The sequence below is a fragment of the Lissotriton helveticus genome, chromosome 2_1, assembly GCF_964261635.1.
Source record: "Lissotriton helveticus chromosome 2_1, aLisHel1.1, whole genome shotgun sequence".
Taxonomy (NCBI): Eukaryota; Metazoa; Chordata; class Amphibia; order Caudata; family Salamandridae; genus Lissotriton; species Lissotriton helveticus.
The window spans coordinates 1,227,704,247-1,227,728,851 of NC_136059.1; the positions used below are offsets into that span (position 1 = coordinate 1,227,704,247).

At 46.1% G+C, this 24,605-nt stretch overlaps 1 protein-coding gene across 1 annotated transcript in view; it reads right to left on the reverse strand.

Annotated features, from left to right (window-relative positions):
• Positions 1-212: 212 nt before the first annotated feature.
• The window catches only part of LOC144818575 (ovochymase-2-like), a 482,736-nt gene continuing 458,343 nt past the window's right edge, over positions 213-24,605 (reverse strand). The window contains exons 24-25 of the mRNA XM_078676114.1: positions 13,732-13,892; positions 213-1,452 (exon numbers count right to left, since the gene is read on the reverse strand). Of these exons, the coding sequence (XP_078532240.1) occupies positions 1,261-1,452; positions 13,732-13,892 (353 nt within the window). The 3' untranslated portion in view covers positions 213-1,260. The remainder of the gene's footprint in view (positions 1,453-13,731; positions 13,893-24,605) is intronic.

The window sequence follows — 24,605 nt, forward strand, 5'->3', positions numbered from 1 at the left end:
CATTGTGAAGCTAAAATGCAATATTGTTTTCGACATACCCTTCTTGAAGCCCATGTGTATAGAGGGTAAGGTCTGGTAACCATAACCTGAGGACACCGTTATCCTATCTTTTCTTGTCAGTCGGTGGATCAAAATATATCCCTTTCAATTTGATCTTTCTCCATGTCTCCCTTTTCCATGTCCAGGTAAATCATAATTAAACATACACCATATTAATCTCAGTCACCACTTATATTTTTAATATCTTTAATTCACGGAGAGAAAGTAACGTTTTGAGATTGACAGCTTCATTTTTAGACCATGGTTTCAAGGACTGTCACGAGCCTCCTGCTTATCGTTCAGTTTTACCTGAAATAACATGTCTTTGGGAAATTTCACACATCCAATGAACAGCACTCATTCTTGTGGCAGCTACATGTCGTCCCAATAACAAAGAAGGCTGTTGATTGGGCAGATAGTAAATACTACAAAAGGCATAGGTTCACTTGGTTCTTAAAGCTATCACATTTTTTCAATACGTTTGCCTTAGTAAATAAGTTACTTATAGGGCACTATCATCCCAGAATTTTTTTTACAGACTTCAGAAATTTGGGTTACAATCCACATTGCATCTCTCGCTGAGTATCATTGAGCGTAAACACTGCCACACTACTATAATTTCGTTTACTCTGTCTTTTGGCAATGACATTAATTATGTTTATAAATAAAAAAAAATAATTGCCATTAAATAAATGTGACTTAGGAACTATGTTAGGTAGATATGCACACTTCATGTAGTCCACTGGACAAGGACTCTAACACGAGTCTGCATCATGTATCCTTCAAGACAAGTTGCACGGAACATGTTGTTTGCCAGTTTATGTGGATTTATATAGTATAAGCCGAGATATGAAACAATGAGTTTTGTACAATTGGGTCAAGGAACTGGGTGGAGGAGTTACAACTCCACAAGAGATGATGGGGGGGGGGGGGTATGGTCGACATGGGACAATTACTTCAAGCAATAGTGGGGACAGAGATGGGGGGGCTGGACCAAGTAACATAAGCCTGTGGGTAGGGTGTTTGAGGAGAGCAAGGGTGCAGCAAAGGGGTTGAGGAGGGCAATTTTGCAGCATCCTGTGATCTACTGTGTGTGGCAGAACACAACCTCACTAAATTAAGGACTTAATTTCCAATGAGTGAGGGTTTTTTTATGATCAAAGTCATTCAGATAATTCTTTAAGATATTCCATTTTCTCGGGTTAGCATGTTCTTCGGAGATTATGGGCCCTGGTTTTCAAAAGTAAACCTTTTAATTTTGTCTTCAATCCAGTCTCTGTAGGCAGATACTCGTGTGAAGACGGGTGGTTTGGTATCCGCCAGGCAATTGGATGTTGAGAAACTCATAATTCCATGGACTTCCCATAGCTTTGCAGATGTAGAGTTACAAGCCAGAGGTCCACCGGTGTCTCCCTGAAGAGGAAAAAACAGGTCAAGATGTAATTAAATTGACCTTTTCATTGACAGACTTGTTAAATGCAGAAGACTGTGCAGAACCTGAAATAACGAGGATTAAGGCTGGCTCCACTCAATTATGCCAAGCAATTTAAGTTTAGTGATGTCATCGAGGCCAGAATCCACATGAGTATTCCCTCTGATAAAGATTTGAGTTCATGTCATGTGATTTCCAGTGATGTTGTTGTTGGCACTAAGCCTGGGCAAAGCACTATGTTACGCTCGCGTAGTTTGCGCTACTTCGCACTATGCGAATTGCACGTAGCACAGTGCAAACACGCGTAGCGTAGCGTAGTGCAGCGGTCATTTTTTGCTTGCTCGCGGTCCTCAATGTCAAGTTGGCGAGCAAGCAATATGACATCCAGGCGAGACTTTTTCCTCGTTCGCGATCAGCAACATCCAGTTGCCGATCGCGAGCGTGGAAAATAAACCTCCTGGCGAGCTTCTCAATGCAGGGAGGTCAGGTTTCTCATTGCGAGTGTTCGCATATGCTCGCGAGCGCTCGCGATGAGAAACTACCAGTCTGTGTTGAGAAAGCTGCCGCTCGAGTTCAAATCTACTTGAGCGGCAGTAAAAGACAGCTCGCACTGTACAAGATGCCGTTTTTAATGATTGCACAGTGTGGACACGCATCCAGCACTGTGCAATTATCGTGAACAGCGCACTACACAGTTTGCGTAGCGCTACGCGTAGCTCGCGTAGTGCGAAGTGCACTTCGCGTAGCTATGCGTAGCGCTACTTCGCAAACTACACCCAGGGTTAGTTGGCACAATGATAATGAGATGTGATTTTCGGTCATATTTTTACTGTGCTAATTATCCACGTTGACACCTGGAAATTCTCCCTTTTGGGATCACAGAATGTTGGCAAATATGGTAATATAACAAAAAACGTCTGGTGGTTGGCTTTATTTGACGTCTTTCACACATTTGATGATTTAAATTTGAATTTGCAGACTAATATTTTTAAACATCGACACTTCGGTGCTTACACAAAGATCTTCATGAGTTGAGGACTGCAGATTATAGATCACCTTCCTGATTCATGGCCCGCTTCGGTTGTACGGCATTACAACGCGGGCTTTTACCCCGCATGCCATTACAACGCAGTTTTTACAACGCAAGTCATTACAACGACTTGCGTTTGGGGGCGCTGGATAGTGCAATAGTTTAATTTTCTATTCCAACTCCAGCTCACGTTGACAGTAGGGAAGGTGTTGGATAGAAAATTAAACTATTCCCTATCCTACAGTGCAAGTCGTTGTAACGACTTGCGGTGTAATAGCAGCGTTGTAATAGCAGTGCGGGGTAATGCCCGCGTTGTTATGGATCTTTCCCTCCAAACCTGGATTGTAACCTCTCGTTCCCTTCCTAAAACAATTGATGAATACTGAGGGACTTCTATTCTGTCAAAAGCAGCCTCCTGATCAGTTTGAACCAGATGGAACGTATATGACTCCTCTACAAAGTGTCAAACATACAAAATTCACTTACTGCATTGGTCAGACAGGACCAAAACACATTTGTGTCAGATAATAAATTATACAAATATTCTTTTACCAAGCACAGATACATTTTGATTTTTTAATGTATTTTTTAAAGTTGTCTTTATTTTTTAAGTAATTTCTGTTTTGCATAAAGAACATAACATGTCAGTATTATGTTGTGAAAAACAGACATGTATAAAACTACAAAGAAGGAAAGAAACAGCCATGAAAACAGTGTTGCAGGTTGGCAGGTCATGTGCTAACAAAGCAAATCAGTAGTACTGTCTGAAGATATCCCCAACTACATTTATACATGTATGAGCAGTGACAACAAGGACATCGGGCCGGACTGGGAACCAAAACCGGCCCTGGCAAAGTGCTCGGCCGCACCCACCAGGAGTCAGGGGGGGGGGGGGGAGTTGGAGGTGCGACCGCGCTCTTTGCCAGGGCCGGTTTTCGGACGATTTTGTTACAGGGCCGATTTTGCAGCTATGCTGCTAAAACGGCCCTGTAACAAAAAGGGCTCCAGGGACAGCAAACCGGCCCCCACCCATGCGGCCCACCTGGGGATTGCCCGGTGCCGCTATAGCCAGTCCGGCCCTGAAGGACATAACCAGGAACAGTTAACAGGAAGCTCCGGAGTTCAACTGAATTGGAGTTATTCGTCTCCATTGTAATCTAGCACCCCCCCCATCAGAGGAGGCTGAATGGGAACCCTCAGGATCCACAAACCTGGCAAGGAGACGGGCCCACACCTCCAAATACTCCTCAGTCTTATCACTGCGCCTACAGCCCCTCAAGCGAATCCCTTCTGCCAAAGCCCATTCAGCCACATCTGCTGCCCAACGCTCCACACTCGGTCCCCTCTGACACATCCAGATGATCGCAACCCTCCTCTTGGCCAAGAGGAGCAATGATTCCAGAATATAGAAGCCATCTATCGGCCTTTAGGCCAGGGAACATCTCCCAACAGGCATACCACAGGTTCCAGGGCCACAGGTGTATGCATCACCCCACTCGTTCAAGAGGACACGTGCATCCAAAATGTTTGTACCTCCGAGGGCAATCCAAGAGTCTACTAGGGATATTCCTAGGAAGCATCACAGGTATAACATAGATGTGGTGCAAGAAATTAAAGTAGATAAGTTTGAACCTAGTGTTACGAGATATTGTTATCACCAAGAAACATATTCTAGCCCATCGTGCATCTTCAAGCAAGCTATACCCAGAGGTCACCATTCCAGGCCTCCTTTGCTGGGAATGGGGGGCTCTTTGGTCTGCGAAATAGCTTTATATAAGAAGGAGCCTAGATGCCGGCCGCCACCCAATTGTTAGAGGCCCCCAAGGGTCTGCGAAAAGGCGGGGGCCACAATTCTCAGTAAGATGGGACCACATAATGGAAGAGACTGCTGCGGCGTCGAGAGGTAAAAGATTGTATCATTGACGTACAGGGACACCAGATAAGTGGCATCTCCCACTTTGATTCACCAGTCCGACATAGCCTGTAGGATCTGTAAAGCCAGGAGTTCAAGTGCAATGGCAAACACGAAAGTTGTCTTTATTACAAAAGAAATACAGCTCACAGTGTGCCAGGTGCAACATGAAGACATCGAGTATTAGTAGTTATTTAATATAGAGTTCTCAGATGTTTGAATATTATGAAAAGTGTTACTACAATCATAGGGCACATATCTTCTCTGCCAAGTATAAAATATGTTCTTAGCTTTCCTTACCACACAGACGATCTCTCTGAAAGCAATGTGTAATCAAACCCCTCTAAACAGATGTCAGCCTCCCGGATGACACAGCAGGAGAGGGGTGTCATAGAGCTCGAGCGGCATAACAGCAGGGGCAGGCCCACAGAAAGAGCAGCGGAGGCGCCAAGATACAACACAGGGCAGGGGGAGCCGCAGGAAGACGGAAGCCTCCCTTGCGGCGTGGCGGAAACAAAAGGTCTATTGGTTTGGTTATGACACACACCGACAGGGCGGTGTGTAGAAGGAGGGCCACTCACTCTCGGATGCCTCACGGCTGGGTGAGTACGCCCGATGAAAAATCGGGGTAGCAAACGGAGACTGCACTCGCAGCCCAGCCCCCGACAGACGGCAGGGCGCAGGAGAGACTAGCAAGGTAGCGAATTGGGCCTGGCTCCGGGAAAAGGCTACACCCCAACATGCAAAGGGGCGTGGAAAACAACAAAGAACAATCTACAAGCTGTCAGGGTGGTTTACGACCCTAGGATATGCAAATGAGCAAAAGACTAACCACTGATTTACGACCAGCCGATGATTTATGGTTGATGATTTATGATGCCCATGTAGAATGATTTATGACAACAAAATGATGACAGATTTGTGACAGAATGATTTATAACATCCCGATGATTTATGACCACGATGTATGACAATGATTGATGATGACAACAAAACGATGACAGAATGACTTATGATACCTGATGATTTATTACCCATGATTTATGATGTCCAAATGACACTGACTGATAACCAATTGTGATAATGTATGATAATGATTTATGACCCCGGCCCGAGAAGGGGTCCAGGGTAGTTGTACAAAGAGGACCTATGTAATGAGTAATAAAACTGCAGCCAACAACCACCACAAAAACAATGACTGTTGGCTGTGTATAGTAATACAGATACACAGGTATGGTAGGGTTCCTGGAATGGGCACAGTGAGGCTGTTATTACAGTATTTTTGAGCATTAACAAAACAATTTGGAGTGCTATTTCAGACTCCATCAAAGCTCCTTTGCATTTGCTGATTACAACCATGTTAGCTCTAATTTTCAAAAGAGTTCATTGTGGCCAGATGCTGAAACATAACAAGAAGGGGCTGTGCTCGGATGCAATACCAGACAAGCAGGGGAGATATGCCCTAATATTCAGTTCTCTGCACAGGAAGGCTTAGTCGGAGGTTAATGTATAATGTCCTGTCGACCTTGATTGAACCAACTTTGATGAAACTTACCAAAGGTACTGCCTCGGCTCCGGATGGACGGGTCGTTGTGAGCGGAGACTTTAATAAAATAATCACTTGCACATTAGTAGGAAGGATGGGTCAAGGTAGAGTCTCTGGGCGTTAGAGATATTTGGAGAGCCAGAAACACAGAGACACGTGAATACAAATATTATTCTTATTCGCATGGCTCCTATTCAGGAGCGGTCCCTGCAGGTAAGAGTGGTGAGGCATGGCGGGATGGGGTGGGAAGGGAGCTGACACACGACGATGAGGGAAAATTGTCAGTTTGAAATGAAAAATCAAGTCTCTACTCTGCGGCATGGCCAGTGTGTCATCAGCCCTAGTGCAAGCAAATAAATGGCATCACTGGCTGCCGTTCAAACTGTGAAATACAGCAATAATCAGGGTTCAGCAGGCCCCTCAAGCCTCTGGACCCCGGTGCCACTGCACCTGCTGCACCAATGGAAGCTACACCCCCCGTCTCCACTGTTGTACCTTACACGCCTCAAACGTACCTCTCAAAAAGATGTCAACAGTCTGTATTCTTCTGCCGATAGCTAACCCACACTCCCTACAGCACCTGCAGGTAAGTGCTTTTCTTTGATTTAAATTGAATTTTTAATAATTTTCTAGATTCTTCATGTTGCTCACTGTTGGGGCATGGCGCCAATGACATGGGTCAGAGGGTAGCTTTCCACAGTGGAGAATCTACTCATGTAAGGAAAATCTCCCTCAGTAGGATTTTGTTTTAGGGAACTACTTGACATTCAACATCAAATAGTAGCTAGGCATTTTGTAATGGGATGCTTTCTTATGGATTCAGAGGAACCAGTAGCTATGTCTTATTGGTGTACATAAATCTAATTATTGTGCAGTTCTTTTGCAAATAGGACCATATATATATACATTAAACCGGAGTGGTGATATTGGTGAGCCCCGTGGAAAGCCCCAGTGCACAGGTTTTGGATTAGACTCGGAATGGGTGCGGAGGAGAATTGCTGAAGAAATGTCACCAAGGAGCCCATCGACTTGTCAGATGCTGTAGAGGGAAGAGGAATCCGAGACAGGGCCCGGGGCGAAGTCATGTCGAGATGCAAGGATCAGGCTCCTGGGATACAAGGACCTTTCAATTGTACCCACACTACAAGTATTGTGAGATGCCGCATGAGCGTTGTTTGTAGGATTACCTCTATTAAAGATCCATTTGCATATTTTGTGGCAAATGTAAGTATGTAAAGAAAATCTGGATATTGATGAGCTGGCCGGCTTGGTTAAATTATATGTAGGGCTTCCAGTATTATGGTATTTCTTTTTTTGCCATTTCCGTCTGTATTTATTTTTTGCTAAATTTATCTGTATTTATCCATATTTATTTTGGGTTTTGTGGGAAAATTAAGCTGAAATGAGTATATTTCAACATTTATATAACCGATAAATATGCACTCATACTTGAATGTCTGCCAGATTTCAGTGCTGTGAACACCCGCAGAAGATAAATCGGTGCACTTATATGAAAAGATGCACATTTCAGTATCAACCTTGTACATATCTACTGCTGTTAAAGCCTCTTTATTAAAATTCCTTTCTTTTTTAACCCCATTATCTATCAATCCAAACATCTATTGGCCTGGCAGTCATGACAGGCCGTATTTAGAATGACTCAAAAAGCAACCCAATTTCAGTATTTATCCACATTTAAAAATAAATAGAGACATCAAAATTAACGTTTTCTGTCTGGATTTATCTGTAAAAATCAGTAAAAACGGAAAACAGGGAACCTTGATTATATGCAAAAACTGTTAACAAGAGCTGTGATCCAGCCACTTATTTGCTGCCTGAACAATTTTCTATTCTGTCCCATCCCGTTTTCAGACCTGTGTGTTTATAGGATTACAAAGTAACAGCATACGTTCAGTATGTGAGCCTGGTTTTACTAGAGTATTTTTCTCTGGATCATCAGGAGACATATACTGCAGCGACTGAGAGATGGCTATGTCTGTTTACATTTGTGCGGCATGAAGTTCAGAGATTTAATATGAATCCCTACTCTTCGCCTGGCTAAGGCCATTGGCTCTGTAGTATTTCGTATTTCACAAATGGATAAATCTTAGTGCACAAGGCTTGGGACTCATCACTAGAGAGATGGGCTACAGCCACTGCTGATACTCATTGCTCACGGCGTGGCTCAGTCCTCCTGTAGAGTCCTGGATAGGGTCAGTTGCGTATTTGTAGATAATAGGGCCGACAGAGCTCTGAAAGTGATCTAAGTGTTTCCTCTCCAGGGTCATTATATGAATGAGTGCAGGCAGGCTGTACTGGGTCACAGATATGAATCTGATAGGAGAATGGGAGCACCAGTGTGTCTGATGTCTCTTGACTGTATCAGTGGCAGCGCACTGACACAACGTAGAAATGGTGGGTTAAATATAAGTGAATCAATAGTTATGCGAGGGGTTGGGGGGCAGGGCCGTTTCTAGGTGTTTTGCCGCCCTAGGCAAGAATTTAAAAATGTTGCCCCCTCCCTTTTATACCATCACTATCTCGCCCTGTCATCCAGGTGTTGGGGAATAGAGGCCAGCTTAGGTGCCTCTCTATCTAGTCTGGACTGTCAAATCCATATTAAAGTAAGTCCTCTGTGTCAATTGTTGCGGCTATGTAAGTTATTGCCCTGTTCTGAGGGGTATTAACATCAGTTATATAATGGGCTTCAGTTGGGAGAACAGTAGGTCTACTGTCCCTTTACCACCTGCAACCACACCCAACACAGGCAGATACACGCAGAATCAAGCCAACCCATAGTATGCTGGTTTATGGGGTAAGATTGTCCAGGCAGAGCAAGCTTTATCTTAGACAAAGATATCGAGCAATGCCGGGATAATCTTTTTCGGGGCAGGCCTAGTACCGGCTGTACAATAATAACCCAGGCACACAGGACTCTTGGTACTTAACTGGTGGAAGACCTCATGTGATCTCAAGCATTTGCAATGCAATAGGTCTCGCATTTACGTGAGTTTGAGCTATTGGCATTGTATATGGTGGAGAAGCGTGGCTCAGTGGTTAGAGGCGGCAGACCCGGAAGCTGAGATCGGCCGTGGACCAGGGTTCGATTCCCCGCCTCGGCGGGTCTCGGGCTCAAAAATTCCACGGACTCGACAATTCTCGCTCTGTCTGGTGCCTACTCAACTCACGGGGTCACACTCTGCGACTCTGGGCAATAGCTTGCTTAATCTCCACTACGGCCCCTCGCGGTGGGATGCCTGGCTTTCACCTTGTGGACACCCTGCCGGGGTTTCTCACAGGGGAATACCAGGACGGGTTCCCTAAGCAAGCGCCGGGACGCTTACGGGCAGCCGTGCGCTTTACAAATCCAGCACATTTACACATTTACATTTACATATGGCGATGCCTTTTATTTGTTTTAAAAACCAAAACATAAAAAAAGGCATTGTCATTTACAATGCCAATAGCTCAAACTTGCGTAAATGCAAGATCTAGTGCATTGCAAATGCTTGTTCAAAGTGCATAATAATAATGTGACGTTCAAACGACTCAAGTGCTTCCTTTTAGCCACCTGGATGTATTTTTTCTTAGCCTGGGAAAAAAACTCCTTGTCAGTTTTTCATGCTCTGTAACCATCTCCAAAAGCTTGTTCCAAGCAGGAGCCCACCACAAGGCCCCCACATGTGAGATCTCATCTGTAGTTTTAAAAGTGATCTCTGGGTTTTTTAATTAAACAGACCGGGACGTCACTTGTCGAGTTTGGTGCCAATATATTATATACACGTTTCTGCTGCATGGTTTTCAATCTGCATTAAATATCCCGAAGAGCTGGTGGGCCCCCGTGGCGACAGTAATGTTAACACATGGACAGGTGACAGTAACGGGGGAAGCACAGCTGCAACGAGCATTCCCAGAGTACGGAGGCCAGAAGACAGTAATACAGGTTCACAGTGGCAGACACTACCAGCAGAGGGCAGTGTAACAACTGTAAAGTTGCACAGAGCAGGCAGCACTCACGGTACACCTGCCGTCATGATACATCAACAGTGGACTGTAAAGGAAGGCATGAATAGAAACAGGAATATAGTGCTGTGAAACTTGAGACGTGGCTTCTAAGAGCCAGGCCTGTTCCAGCAGTCCCTGTGGCGTGGTAAGGCGGCAGCCTAGTAGTGTTTTTAGGCACTCGTTCCATCTAGGTTGGAAAAATACATGTGTGCTCCAAGTAAGGTCCTTTGAATGTGAGTGATGATGGGAAGAGGGGGCAGGCGGGCGGTGTATCCCATTTTCACTTTTCCGACCCCCAGACTGCAGCCCATGGTACAGCACATACTGAAAGCATGTGAGAACATATGCAGCACTTTTCTCGTGTCCTGCTGTCCGCATAATGCCTAGGTGCACAGGCGGATTGAACAGAAAAAGAGTCCACATCGCCGGAATCCACATGGTTCTCGCTTTCTGGCCTCGGTTCAGTGGCGTGACAGAAAATAATGCTCAGCCCCTTCTCCCTGCGGATTGTGATGAGGGGCCCCTGACTGCCGTACAACACAGATATTCATTTACCCCTGACAAAATGGGGCACTGCGCCCTGAAGGGTTGGGGCGTTCTGCACCCTGGGACTGTGTTACGCGCATGCACAAATGTTTCGTTTTGCCGCCCTCCCCCTTCTGCCGCCCTAGGCGGCCGCCTAGCCTTGCCTAATGGTAGAAACGGCCCTGTTGGGGGGTTTACAGCCAGTCCGGATGAGGTGATTGGTCAGGAGACTAAGAAGGAATGTCTGAAATCTGTCTGAACGGAATAGCTTCTGATTAGTTTGAGCCAATCGGATTGCTAGAAGAGAAGCTGCCTTGCTGCAGTCCGCGGCTATGCCACACCGGCGGAGCCTTAGCTTTGGCCCAAGGTTAGAACATGCTCCACTGTGTCCAGAAGTTGTAAAGAGCCCACTAGGCCTCCCTGAGCCGGGAGGTTGCTGCGGCTGGGAGTCTGCTCCCACCTTCCTCTGTTGACTGACACTGACGTGACCTCCTTAAGTTGATACAGTGCAGGACACCACGCAACATAAGTAGATGAATGTTTGAACTGGAACCTAAAATCATCAACTCTTTCTTGAGTTAGGGTAACTAGGCAGCCCAGGACCTGGAGTTGGCTCATACCCCAAAGAATAGCAGCATGCCAGGCTTAGTGCCTAGGGATCCCACGGAAAGGCTGCTGGCAGCATATTTAAAGAGAGCACCCACAGTTATGGATGAGAGGGTTGAAACTCTTAAGAAAAACACAGTGCCACAGCACTTTTCTCCAGCTTTAGGAGAGGTAAAGAAGGTAAGGACTAAGACAGTACAAATAGCCTCCACAGAACATACGGCAATGGTGCCAGGGGTGGGGGCTGTGTAGACAGGGGACCCTGTTGAAGGAAAAACACACTTAGGGCACAGTCAATTTTACTAGTCAAAGGCCACTGGGGACTGAAACACTGGACATACTGTGTGATTTCCCATAAGCTTTTATACGGTATTCTTTTTTTTTTTATTTCCGAAATTCTTTATTGTATATAGAAAAATATAATTTTACATACAGGGAAGAGGCTTATACATGAGTGGAAAGAAGAAAAGAGAGAAAAAAAAAAGAGAGAAAAGAGGAAAGAAGGGGGGGGGGGCATTCCCGTACTCTTGAGATCATTCGCCAGTTCGTAGTCTCATAGTCCCAAAGTCTCGTAGTCTCATAGTCCATATTGCATTCCATTGGTGTTCCTTGGCGTTTGTGACCAAGCATTTTGCTCCCCGCGCCGCCCCGGGGGCCAGTAGAGAGAGATCCAGGTTATAGGTTAAGTAGGAGATGTTAAGTAGGAGATGTACACGGTGCTCTGTTGGCGCTAGCCTGTTTCAGCCCGTGACTTCAGATGTATCAGGTTTTACGCCTACGGCGGCTTGTGTGATGACAGGTAGTGGTCTAGAGATCCCCACATGGTCGACTGCTTGTGCGTCTTCGGTGTGTGCTTTGCTGTTATGTTGTCCGCCCCCCTAAGGAACGTGACCCAGTTGAGCCATGCCTGTGGAGCCGCCTTTGATGTGTCCTTCCAGTTAGTTAGGACTACTTTGACTGCGGCTGTTAGCAGGAGATCTATTAGGTCTCTGTCCTCAGCCTTTGTGATTGCCTGTGACGTGAACCCTAGAGCCAGACTTGTGAGGTTCGTTGGTATGTCTATGCCTGTGATCTCGTGGATGAGTGTTCTGATCTTCCCCCAGAAGTCCTTGATTTTGGGGCATTTTAGAAGGAGGTGTTCTAAATCCCCCCTTTCTCTATCACAGTTCCAGCACACGTCGCTGTCTCTGATGCCCACTGTGGCTAATCGCGCTGGTGTCCAGTATGCCTTGTGTATCAGCCAGAATTTTGTCTGATTCAGCGTGGCCGTCACTTTTTTCCTGCTGGTGGACCTCCATAGCTCTGCCTTGGCTTCCTGACTGAGTGCTTGACCAGCTGTCTCTCCCCAGAAGTTTAGGACCTTGTCATTTAGTTTGGTGTCTTTGGGGCCTAGGATCTTGTAGAGGTGTGCCACCTGGTGTCCTAGCGTGTTCAGGCTGTTTGCCAGCTGTATTATCGAGGGTGTCTGGGTGTTGAGGTTCGCCTTCCTTATAGCGACTTTTATCTTCAGGAAGTTGTATAGTTCAACGCTTTTAAAGTTGTACTCTCCTTTCAGGGTGTCGAATGTTACATCAGCACCCTTGTTCTTAAGATCCCTAGCTGTGGATATCCTTTGGTTATACCAGTCATGCATGTCAAGGATCTTACCCCTGTATTTTAAGGATGGGTTGTGCCAGATAGATTCAAAAGGCCCTCCCTTGATACTTGTGTTGAGAAGTTTGTCAATTTTTAGAAGGGCTCGTTTTGTGTTTCTGAGTACCGGGTTTTCTTTGATTGCCGGGTGTTTGGTGGCCGTGAGGAGGGTGATGGGTTTCATACCTTTTAGCAACCCCTGTTCTAGTGTTAGCCATGCTGGTGTGTAGTCTGGTCTTGGGTCTAGCCAGTGCAGTCCCTGTCTAGCTAGGCACGCCACGTGGAATCGTTTGAAATTTGTTATGTTTAGCCCCCCTTGTTCCTTTGATAATCTGAGTTTCTGCAGGCTTATTCTGGCTCTTTTCCCTCTCCATAGGAAATCGTTCAGTAACTTGTCTATCTTTGTGTGGAAGTCGTCTGTGTTTTTCAGGAGACCTCAAGAGGAATTCATCCTTCCAAAAAGGATCCTTCTTTTTCGCAGATGGATGTTGCACACACCCATTGCTTTTCCATTTAATAAAATAAATATCACTGCAGCTACAGCATGGTGTCAGATGTATGGACCAGTGGTTTCTTTGTTGCTAAACAAAGATGAGGCCCTCTATTCCTCGTGTGGATTCTTTCCCTTGGGACCACACAACGGAGCAGCACCCGCTTCCCCCACGGATCACTGCACGAGTCCACTGCCTCGGTGGACTCCTGTTTACATGCACCGGCTGAGCCAACCCATGTAGTTCCTAATCTGATACGGAGCTGTTTCCTACCCGTTGGACATCAGGCACTACAGAGCACCACAGGCCTTAGCATGTTACGTAGGTAGAATGTGCAAATTTATTATTAAATTCTGAAGTAAAGTAGTGCCTTCGCAGTTGTATGCTTTAATACTTCAAAATGTAGAAAATCCATGTTTTTCTGTTTTCAGGCAATACGTAAAAATTCATATGTGCATCTAGAAAAAAACAATTTACAATTTAATGTACAAAAGTAAACAAACTCGAACTTACCTCACACGCAGACTTTGGCTGTTCAGGAGCTATGTAACCCGCGCAGATCATGGAAGGTCTGAGCTGGTCCCACCAATGTTTCGGTTTACTGCAAATGTCATAAGGGATTATAGGCAGAGGGGCCTGCATCAGCACTTTCGAGTAAACAGGGAACAGCGAACCTGGAAAACAAACAAAGTCATATGTATGCACCTATCAACAACCAATGGCAGTACTAGGTCAACCCCAAAGTACTGGAAGAAATTTAGGTTGAAGCTCTGCTGATTTGTTACAGACATGTGTGCACCGGATGTGCACATGAAGCATTATGCATCCGTGCGAGCATATCCACAAACACCAGCAGCCAAATATGACTGATGTGTGCTCAAACCAAGCATGTATTTTGTAGAACAATGGTCCTTAGTAGACAAGTATAGAGCAACAACAAATACAATATAGGCCTCAATGGGTACTATAACAATTACGATATCCAGCCGGACAACGAGTTTAATATGTACATAGGAACAAAACATATTTAGATACTTGAGGGAAGAACAAATATAGTGGGATGCAGTCCTGCACCCGATCTGTGAAACAGAAGACTAAAAGGACGTTCAACAAACATAAACAAAAAATAACAGGCACATTTTCGAGCTATTGGCAGCTTGTGCTTGGAATATAATGAATCAAGCTATCCAATTATAGTGACCATATTGAGCATACATAATAGCAGTAAATGGCACTATTTAACATGTCGACGGCGTTTCGATCCCAAGCTCATAAATTAATAGGGATCATCATCAGGACTCAACAATTGAATTGCCTGGTTTTTACCACATTGCCTGTAGGGACAAGACGTGGGGAAAAACCAACAAGGGAACTGTCAAAAACAATTAGCTCCAAGGGTTTAAGCATGTGTCAGCAAGGGCATGCAGCATAGAACAGTGACTACCCTGGTTTCTCATAATAGAATTAATTTCCATAGACATAACGGCATGTAGCAATCCAGATGTGACTTATGTTATGTCTTTGTATTACCAGTTGATACATGCAATTCAGTGGAAAGAAAACAACAAATTTGCTAAATGTGTAGGGCTAAAGATGATGTCCTAGGCACATTCACGGACGGCGAGAGTTTCTTAAATTTGAGACAACGGATAAATGTTGCAAGGCGCGGTCAGGTTAAAAAAGGTGATACCCATGAAAGTAAGGCGCAACTGGAGTAAAATCCTATGGGGCTCGAATAAGTGCAGGAAGGGTTTGTATAGCTAGAACAGTGTGCAACGTGCTGACGGCGACAATTATCACGTGAGTGGTCCGGCGCAAGTGGATGTGCCCATTAGACATAATGAATTATTGTGGGGCTGGAATGAGTACAGGCCCGATGTATTCTAGTGTAGAAGGGTTGAACAAGCAGCAGACCTATAAGCAGTAGTAAACGGGATTCCAGGGTGAGATGAAACTGGGCTCGATGGGCTGTACTGTAAGTAAGGGAGTAAGCCAATGGTTAGATGAGGTCAAGGGGCAGTGGTCACACATGGCGTGTAGTAAGGGTAGCGCGGGCGTACCTGGAGGAGAACAGAGTCCTAGGCGGGGTGGATATAGCAAGGATCGACGATTCCGGTTCCGGTTCGGGTGGGCCAGGACTAAACAGGCTGTGGGGAAATCATGACGGGATTTAACGATTTAAACAATTATGGCGTTCGGAAAACAGACCGGTGCAGGTGGAATGCATCAATTACCTGTAGGCGGTAGTGGGACTACAGCGTCGGTGGCGCGTTCCAATGAATTTATCGTTGCGCCAAGAAGAAAAGGAGTATTGCCAGGATCAGCGGTATCTCCAATTCGGCTGTGGTGAGAACGGTGCATTAGTAAGGGTATGACCCGGACACGGGGGGAGAGAGAGAACAGGGCACATGAGGAAGCGGAGATGGTGCATACATTGGAATCAGCCGGCAGCATACAGTCAGTGTCCCGTACGCGATGGCAGGAACAGGAAATGACGTGTAAAGCGTCATTGATAAAGGGTTCGGGTGCCATCTTGGGTGAGTATTAGGTGAGGGTAGAAGAGAGACCACCGTGCAGCTAGGGAATTGTGTATCGGAAGGCATGCCGCGAAAGTGATACTGAGTGCAAAAACCACCATTGTGAAACAATATATAGACTTAATATGCAATTAGATTTTCTTAAAAAAAGGAAGGAAGAATATAGTATCCTCAGCATTATTCATGATTATAACCGAATTCAATCATACTTATGTTAATTACATTTGGAAGTTCTGTTGAACAAGTCGGTCTTATTAGAACTCGACTTGACTTAGAATGGCAGGTGGCCCATGGGCATCCAGTGTTGATTGAACTGTGTACTGGTCAAGGTTCATTGTTCATTAGGGGGAAGGTAGACAACTTTTCCAAGGAAGAAAGTCTTAATATCATCGTGGTTGGAGGCAGACAACTTTAGCAAGGAAGAAAGTTTTGGCAATACTTAAAGTAGCGTTGTCCAATCTTCACTCTTGTTTAGACCACTCCTGATGGTGTCAAACAAAATTATAGATTTCAATTCCTCTCTGTTCAGTAGTTGGGCCATGTCGCCGCCTCTTTGAGGTAGTTTAAGTACTTTAAGAATTGTCCACTTAACATCGTCTTCACTGTGGTTTGCCCATGTGAAGTGCTCGACCAGGGGGGCATTTGGTGTCTTGCACCTAATCCTGCTACGGTGCTGACAAATCCTAGGGAATGACACCTCGGCGCGTGAAATATTTTGGACCCCAATACTCATGCCGCCCTGAGGATAAGACTAGGGAAACTCTAGACACTGCCATATTCTTAGCCCCTCCTTCCAATAGCACAGATGTAGCAGTAGCTCTGGATTCAGTCTCAAGGGGGAAGGCACCCGGACCTGACGGGGTTCCTGCTGATGTTTTTCTCTATAAAAAAACGCGATGGGGCAGGTATATATTGGAGCTGGCCAATGCGGTGGCGTTAGGGGCACCAGTACCAAAGTCTTGGCAAGGGGCTGTAATAATCCCTGTGCATAAGAAAGGAGATAAAACACTCCCTGGGAATTACAGGCCCATTAGCCTAATAGATACGGTACAAAAGGTGATAGGCAAAATGACCCTAGCGAAAATCATGGTCTGGGTAGAAGAAAACAATGTTTTGTCTTCCTACCAAGCAGGCTTTTGTAAGCTTACTAGCACCATAGATCAAATTTTCAGGTTCACGCTACTCCACTGGAAGACAGTGCAGCTAGGGAAGGGCAGCCTCTATGCTGCTTTTATTGATCTTCGAGCAGCCTTCGATTTAGTTCCTCGGTCACAGTTGTGGAAAGTGTTAGCCGAGATGGGTATGCCGCTGGAAATTCTGTCATTAGCAATGAGACTGCATGAGTCAAACGATGCAAAAATTCAGTGGGGGAGGCATGGGCAAGTCACTGCCGAGTTTCCGGTAGAGCGAGGGGTACGCCAAGGCTGTGCCATGGCCCCCACGCTCTTCTCATTGTATATTAACGATCTAGTGGAGCGTATGTTGTCTGGAGCCGTAGACGCTCCCATTTTGGATGGAGCGAAAACGCCAGTTTTATTATTTGCAGACGACACGCTCATTATGTCCAAAACCCCTAGTGCACTACAGCGTGCCCTGGGGATTTTTGAGGACTTTTGTGTTGATTGTGGACTAGAAGTTAACGTAACCAAGACAAAGCTCATGGTATTTAACCCACATGCCAGCCTCAAAGGGAATTTCTATATGGACGGCCAAAAGGTGGAAATGGTCTTGGACTTCGTCTACCTGGGTATCCACATAGCAAAGGGCGTAAAGTGGGGGAAGCACACAGAAATGGCGGCTCTTAAAGTCCGTCAAAATGCAGGTGCTATAAATGCTGAACATAAAAAATCTTTGACCAAACCGATCTTGCCAGCACTTCAAGTGTATGAGGCTAAAGCCCTTAAATTGGCACTTTACGGTGCCGAGCTCTGGGGTTATGACAGCTTAGCCTCGTTAACACTTGCTGAAAATAAATTCCTGCGTAATCTTACTGGCCTCCCTAAAAGCACACCCATGAAGCCATTGCGCTATGAACTAGGCAGGAAAGCCATATCAGATCTGGCCAGATTACGACACATTTTATATTGGCGTCGCATTTGGGTCACTCCTGAACTTGCTCATTATGCGCGGGGTTTCTTGGATGTAGTTAAAATCGATAAATTCCATAAGATAGGCTGGCTAAAGGAACTGTGTAGAACATTGGAGAAAATGGACATGAAGGGGTTGTGGGAGAACCCAGAGCTAGTCCAGTTCCCGTCTAAAGACATTTTAAAAGTAAAGTACTGGGAAATGGTAGCCCGCCGGAATTGGAATGATGCAGACCCCTCCTCCATGGAAGGCCGCTTTTTGGAAGTAAAAGTTTCCCCTTCCATGGAGCCAACTGGGACATAATAACTAAGCCTGAGGACAGGAAACTTTATTCCCAACTTAGAGTGGGGTCGCTCCCAATCAGATCGTTAACAGGAAGATGGGTAGAAGCTAATTCCAATGTTTGCCCAGCTTGTAATAGTGAAATCGAGTCTATTGCCCATCTTCTTTTTGTTTGTGGGGCCTATTCAATCCCTGACGCGTTTGGCTAAGGGCGATGTGTAAACAGCTTGGCACGAGAGAGCGCAAGGTGGCTTTAAAAATAATCTGCACCAGCACTCTGCCGGTTATTTCTGTGGCGGTTGCCAAATTCTTGGGGTGGTCATGGTCCATCAGAAAGAAATTCTTATTGTGAATGTAGGTCTGTTGAGATCATGCTAGGCATCTTCCCCCTAGCCAATAGGAACGCTTTGATCACCTATTTTGGGTACTTATTGAATTTATAATTATAATTTTGTTTGTTTTTACCATTTGATTTTAATATTTGTGAAGCCACACTGTTAAAACTTCCTTGTGTAACTACTTTTTCTTTTTTCTCTTGTAAATGCATTTCTTATGGGCCAAAATGTTTTTTTAAATGTATTATGCTTTTATGAGTTTTTACCTCGAATAAAGCAAATTTGACTGACTGACTGACTGAATTGAGAGAAGCTGGGTTAGCGATATTATTCCATGTTGTTTCACGGGACACGCCTCCTTTGCATCTCATTAGCGATGCAAGGCGATGCGATGTTGAAGCCAGCACTAATCCCATTAAACACGCGTTAGCATGCTCTTGTAAATAAAGCGATAATTTTATTGTCGCATTTCATCTAAAAACGGACGCAAACACGGCGATAAAATTATCGCTGGCCCTTGATAACATGCCCCTTCTGCTGCTAAACCGGCGATAATTTTAACGCCGTTCTTGATAATATGCCCCATAATTCTGGCCATGCACTTGTAAAAAGTGCCTGAAAGAGGCAGCCACTCCTTTTATGCTCTACTGCATTCTGTCCATGACCCCACGAAGGAAATGCTAATCCCATTACTTCGAGCAAAAACCACAGACGAGCCCACGACACTATGCCCTGTGTATCTTTGGTCCCGTTCTGCAGCATAGCGTCGTGGTCGTAGAGGTCTGTAGAAGAGTTCTGTCCGTGTTCTCTGCACTCAAATACTTTCCTCTTTGCGCTTTTCATGTATTAACAGTTTATGGGTCTTTGTTAATAATTTTAACTTTGACAGTCATCAGCATTAATGTTCGCTACGATTATTGCATGCTTTTGAGCTGAGCCAAATAAATGAATATTAAACTTTGAATACTTGGGGCAAAACATAACAAAACACAATCTGATCCATCATGATGTGAAAGAGCATCTCACTGAAGCATAGGAATGCGAGGCATGGCAGCCCTTAGGAGGAATCAGCTCTAGAATACCTCCTCCTTTGCATCTCATGTTACGGAGTTCAATTTTAGTATTACAAAGTAACAAACTATGGGGCATATCATCAAGGGCCTGAAGATAAAATTCTCGCCGCTTTACCGATCGTTTTCTGGCGAAAAGCGGCGATAATTATATCGCATTATTTGCAAGGACACGCTAGCGCGTGTTTCCTTGCTTCAGCTCCCATTTTGTTCACGCCTCGCTTTGCATCTCTAATGAGATGCAAAGGAGGAGGTAATCTAGAGCTCAGTGTCAAGCAATTGACTCTACTTAACAGAAAAACACATTATACAGGCATAGCTTGCCATCTAGTGGCCCCAAAGTAAAATGGTTTGGTTATTATAAAGTGGTACCCGAATCACAGAGCTTTTTTCCCTGTGACCAGCTATCTTATCTATCTGACTCCCGAGAGTAAGAAAATGCCTGTGCCCCAGGGTTGGTTTGGGATTGCCAAAACAAAAATAGGCCCACATTTGCATAATCACTCCGCAAATCACTGCTTAGGCGTAATTTTATTGAAAAAACTTTAGGGGGGGGGGAGGGGTGTGTGTAAAAAAATGCATGCGTTAGTTTACAATGGTGAAACAAGTGAGGCCACTTCTACTCAGGCCCCCTGCCCCCGCTCAGTATGTGCACACATTAATGGGCCGGCCATCGAGACAAAGGGTGTGACACCTCTGCCTGTTGCTAAATGGAGGTAATAAGCGCCCATCTGCCTCTAGAAAGGCCACCCATCCTATCATTTCCCCCTTACTAAGTCACCGCACCCTCTGGCCCCTAGTTCCCTCCCGCACCCTCTGGCCCCTAATTCCCTTCCCCCTCCCCTCCCCCCCAGCCACTAACACACACTCTGACTACAGACAACCTATCTCCCTACCTAGAGACTAGTGGCCTCCCTAGCCAAACGACCCCCACACCCCCTCTCACCATGACTATCAACTCCAACCCCCTATCATCCCCCCTCATAAAACGTCATGGACCCAACTCCTTCTCCATCACCCCCCCAGCAAACCTCTCGCACAATGCAAGAAAATCCCTTAAACACAACTCATCAGGCAATTCCCCGAATCCCTCTTCGTAGATGTATACCACAGCCCCTCAAAAGGCCAATTAAAGATGGACCTCATCTTCCACACAGTCAGACCAGGCTATTGGATCTCAAACCTGAGAGAAAACCGCCTAATAACCAAAACTACCAAGACGATCCATAGCTGCAAGCTCTCCTTCTACACCCCGAACCTCTCACCCAATCACGGGATCACCTCAGTAACCATTTACTCCAATGGCACAGTCCTGATTCAAGCCAACAACGCCAATCTGGAGGCCTTTGACCGCTTATTCCCCTCCCTACTAGCAAACCCTGTCACACCGGACGCCTTCCAAGACCACCACCCCTATACGATGATCAACACCCCTACACCACCCACAAGGAATACATTCTCCCCTATACATTCCTCATCCCTCCACAAGCCCCTAATAAGCAAGGCCACAACATCATCCACCTCCACAGTCCACACTCCTGAAGCACTCCATAGGCGGTCCACCCCCCCACAAGACCCAGCGGACAAGACGGCTACCACCAAGCCCTCCCACACCCAACCCCTACTCTCTCTCAAGATAACTTGCCCTCCACCCCCTAAACTCCACTCTCCACCTCCCCAAACCACGACCCAAGCAATCCCCCAAGCCCTATCAGACACCCGGATCAACCTAAAAACACAACACAACCAATACATCCCCCAAAAGCAACAAGAGGGCCCACACTGCCGCCTCACCCGCATCGAAAACCAAATAGACACCATAATACAAGGCCTAAACCTTATCCTCACCAACCTCTCGACTGGGCACAACCCAAACCCCAAGAACCCACCCCCACCCCCCCTACCGATACCCCCCCCACACCTACACCCCCCCCCCCAACTAAACTAACCCACCTCTCCATTCCAACACACAACCCCCCACCCCGCCCGTGGCCTGGAGACCAAACAGAGCCGAGAAAGCCATGACCGGGGAAGAGGCGCTCGAAATGGCTGCCGCTTACACCAGCCTCACTACCCGCCCCACCCAGTCCTCTATTCAGGTAATTACCAGTCTTAGAAACGATAATCCCCCACGCAGACCTCCTAGACCCCCGATCTCCCTCATCACCATTCCCACCGAACCTACAAAAAAAGACCCCCCCGGGACCAACTGCCTGCTCATAAACTGCAGATCGGCCGCCAAACACTCCACAGAGCTAGCAGAGACCATCCTCAACCACAACACAGACATAGCATTCATCACGGAGACATGGCTCAATGACTCTTCACCACCTACTCTAGATACGCTTGTCCCACCTGGCTACTCCATCATCAACAAAGATAGAAAGAACCATAAAAAAGGCGGAGGCGTGGCAATCATCCACAAGAACGACCTCTCGGTGGCTGAAACTAACGCTTTTGACTACAACTCCTTTGAATGCCTTACAACTAACATCAAAACCAGCGACAACCATTTAACGCAATGCCACCTACTATATCATCCCCCAGGTAACAACGCCACATTCACGGAGCAACTTTCAAACCTGATCGCCAACTGCTCTCTCAAAGAGTCCAACACCCTCATTCTGGGGGATCTTAATCTACACTGTAACAACGAGAACAATGCAACTATTAAATCCCTAAACGATCTTCTGCACTCCAACAACCTCTCCCAACATTGCACAGAAGAGACCCACTACAAAGGGGCGATCCTAGACGCCATCATCGCCCGCCATGATGCAATCTCCATCGATCACATCCTCCTGGTAGATTGGTCGGACCACCACCTAATCCTATTTCAACTTTCCCAAGGGATCCAGTCTCGTCCCCCCCACCGCTACCCCACCCCCCACATGGTCCAGAAACCTATCACAAATTAACACTTCGGAACTAGAAGAAAGAATAGCCTCCTCCCTACCAATCTCCACAGAAGGACTATCAGCTACCGAACTCACCTCACACTACAACACGACCACGTCCAACATCCTAAACCAACTGGCACCCCTTAAACAAAAAAAACAAAGGAACATACCATCAAGAACCTGGTTTAACAAGGACATCAACAAGGAGAGGAGGCTGCTCAGAGCCACAGAGCGAAACTGGAGAAAGAACCCCTCCCCCGTCCATCGCAAGGAACTTAAGGAAGTTCGAAGAAGGTACAAAAACGGTATCAACAGCGAACAAAAAAAAACTTCTTCTGCAATGCGCTGGACAAGGCTAAAAATAGACCCAGAGAACTCTTCGACATCATCAAAAAACAACAACCAAACCAACCATTGCCCTTGTTCAGCCCTCCAAAACTCTATGTGACAACTTCGTCACCTTCTTCAATGATAAAATATCCAGGATCGAACTATCCCTAGACACCAGCCCTCCCCTGTCTACCAGCATTGTTCCAACAGCTACAGAAACCACCGCCACAGATCCCACCGCTAACACCTGGTCCTCCTTCGACCTTGTCCATGAAGCCGAGATCCTCAATCTAATCTCATCCTCCAAACCCTCCTCCCACAACCTCGATCCCATCCCCTCCCAAATGGCCAAAGACCTCAAACGCACTCTCGCACCACTCTGGTGTGAAATCATCAACAGCTCCCTAAAGACTGGCACCATCCCAGACTGCCTCAAAGTCGGCCAGGTGACTCTCCTCCTGAAGAAACCAGGCTTAGATCCCAACGACCTCAACAACTTCAGACCAGTCTCAAGTCTGCCTTTTCTAGCCAAAATCCTAGAAAAATGTGTACTACTCCAACTCAACAACCAGCTTGATAACATCAACCTCCTTGACCATAATCAATCAGGCTTCAGAAAAGGATATAGTACTGAAACCGCAATCCTGAACATAGTAGACGACATACGCAACTCCCTTGACGCGGATCAGTGCTGCCTACTCATTCTCCTTGACCTGTCAGCGGCATTCGACACGGTTGACCACAAGCTCCTCATTAAGTCCCTCAAGGAAAGTGTAGGTGCAAAAGATGTGGTCCTGCAATGGTTTGACTCCTTCATTCAGAACCGCTTCCAAAGAGTCAAAATAAAATCCTTCACATCCGACCCCCTCCCCATGACCAGAGGGGTTCCCCAAGGATCCGTTCTCTCCCCGCAACTGTTCAATATAAACATGGTACCCCTCACCATCATACTGAAGAAAGCAAATATCCCCTTCCATCTTTATGCAGATGACACACAGATCTACATAGAAACCACCTCCTTCAACGACATTCTAAAGCTCAATAACATGCTCAAAGAAATCCAAGCCTGGCTTGGGAAAAACCATCTCAAACTCAATCAAGGAAAAACAGAACTCCTCCTCATCTCCAACAAGGACTACAACCCCCAAATCACAGAATGGATGAAAGCTATTGACGCTCTCAGTGGGAATCTCACTCTGACTAACTCAGTAAAGTCTCTCGGAATCACCCTTGACCACAAACTTTCAATGACGAACCACATCAAGAACTCCGCAAAGAGCGCCTTCCTCAATCTGAAACTCCTCAACAAAATCAAACCTCACATCCCGCTGAGGGATCTCCAAATAGCCACCCAATCTTTGGTGCTATCTAGACTGGACTATGGGATCGCAACCTTATCAGGCACAGCCCTATCACACCTAGCGTCAATGAAAACCACCCTCAATGCATCCGCCAGAATGGTCTCAGGGGCAAAGAAATTCGACCACATATCCCCAGCACTCAAAGACTTAAAATGGCTCCCAATGGAAATGCGCGCCAGCTTCAGAACGGCTTGTCTTACACACAAAGCCTTGCACACAGGGTAACCGGAATACCTAGCCTCCAAGCTCAAGAAAGCGGGCCAGTCCAGAAACCTCAGAAGCTCGAACACCCTACTACTCATCCCCATGAAAACCCGGAAACAAAAAACCGCAACGCGCTCGTTTGCCGGCAACGCCCCAAAAATCTGGAACTCCATCCCAGTTGACATCAGGACTACGACTTCCTTTCAAGATTTCAAGAGACGCCTCAAAATCATCTACCTCAACCGTGCATTCCCGAACTCTACCTCAGCATCTCACCCTG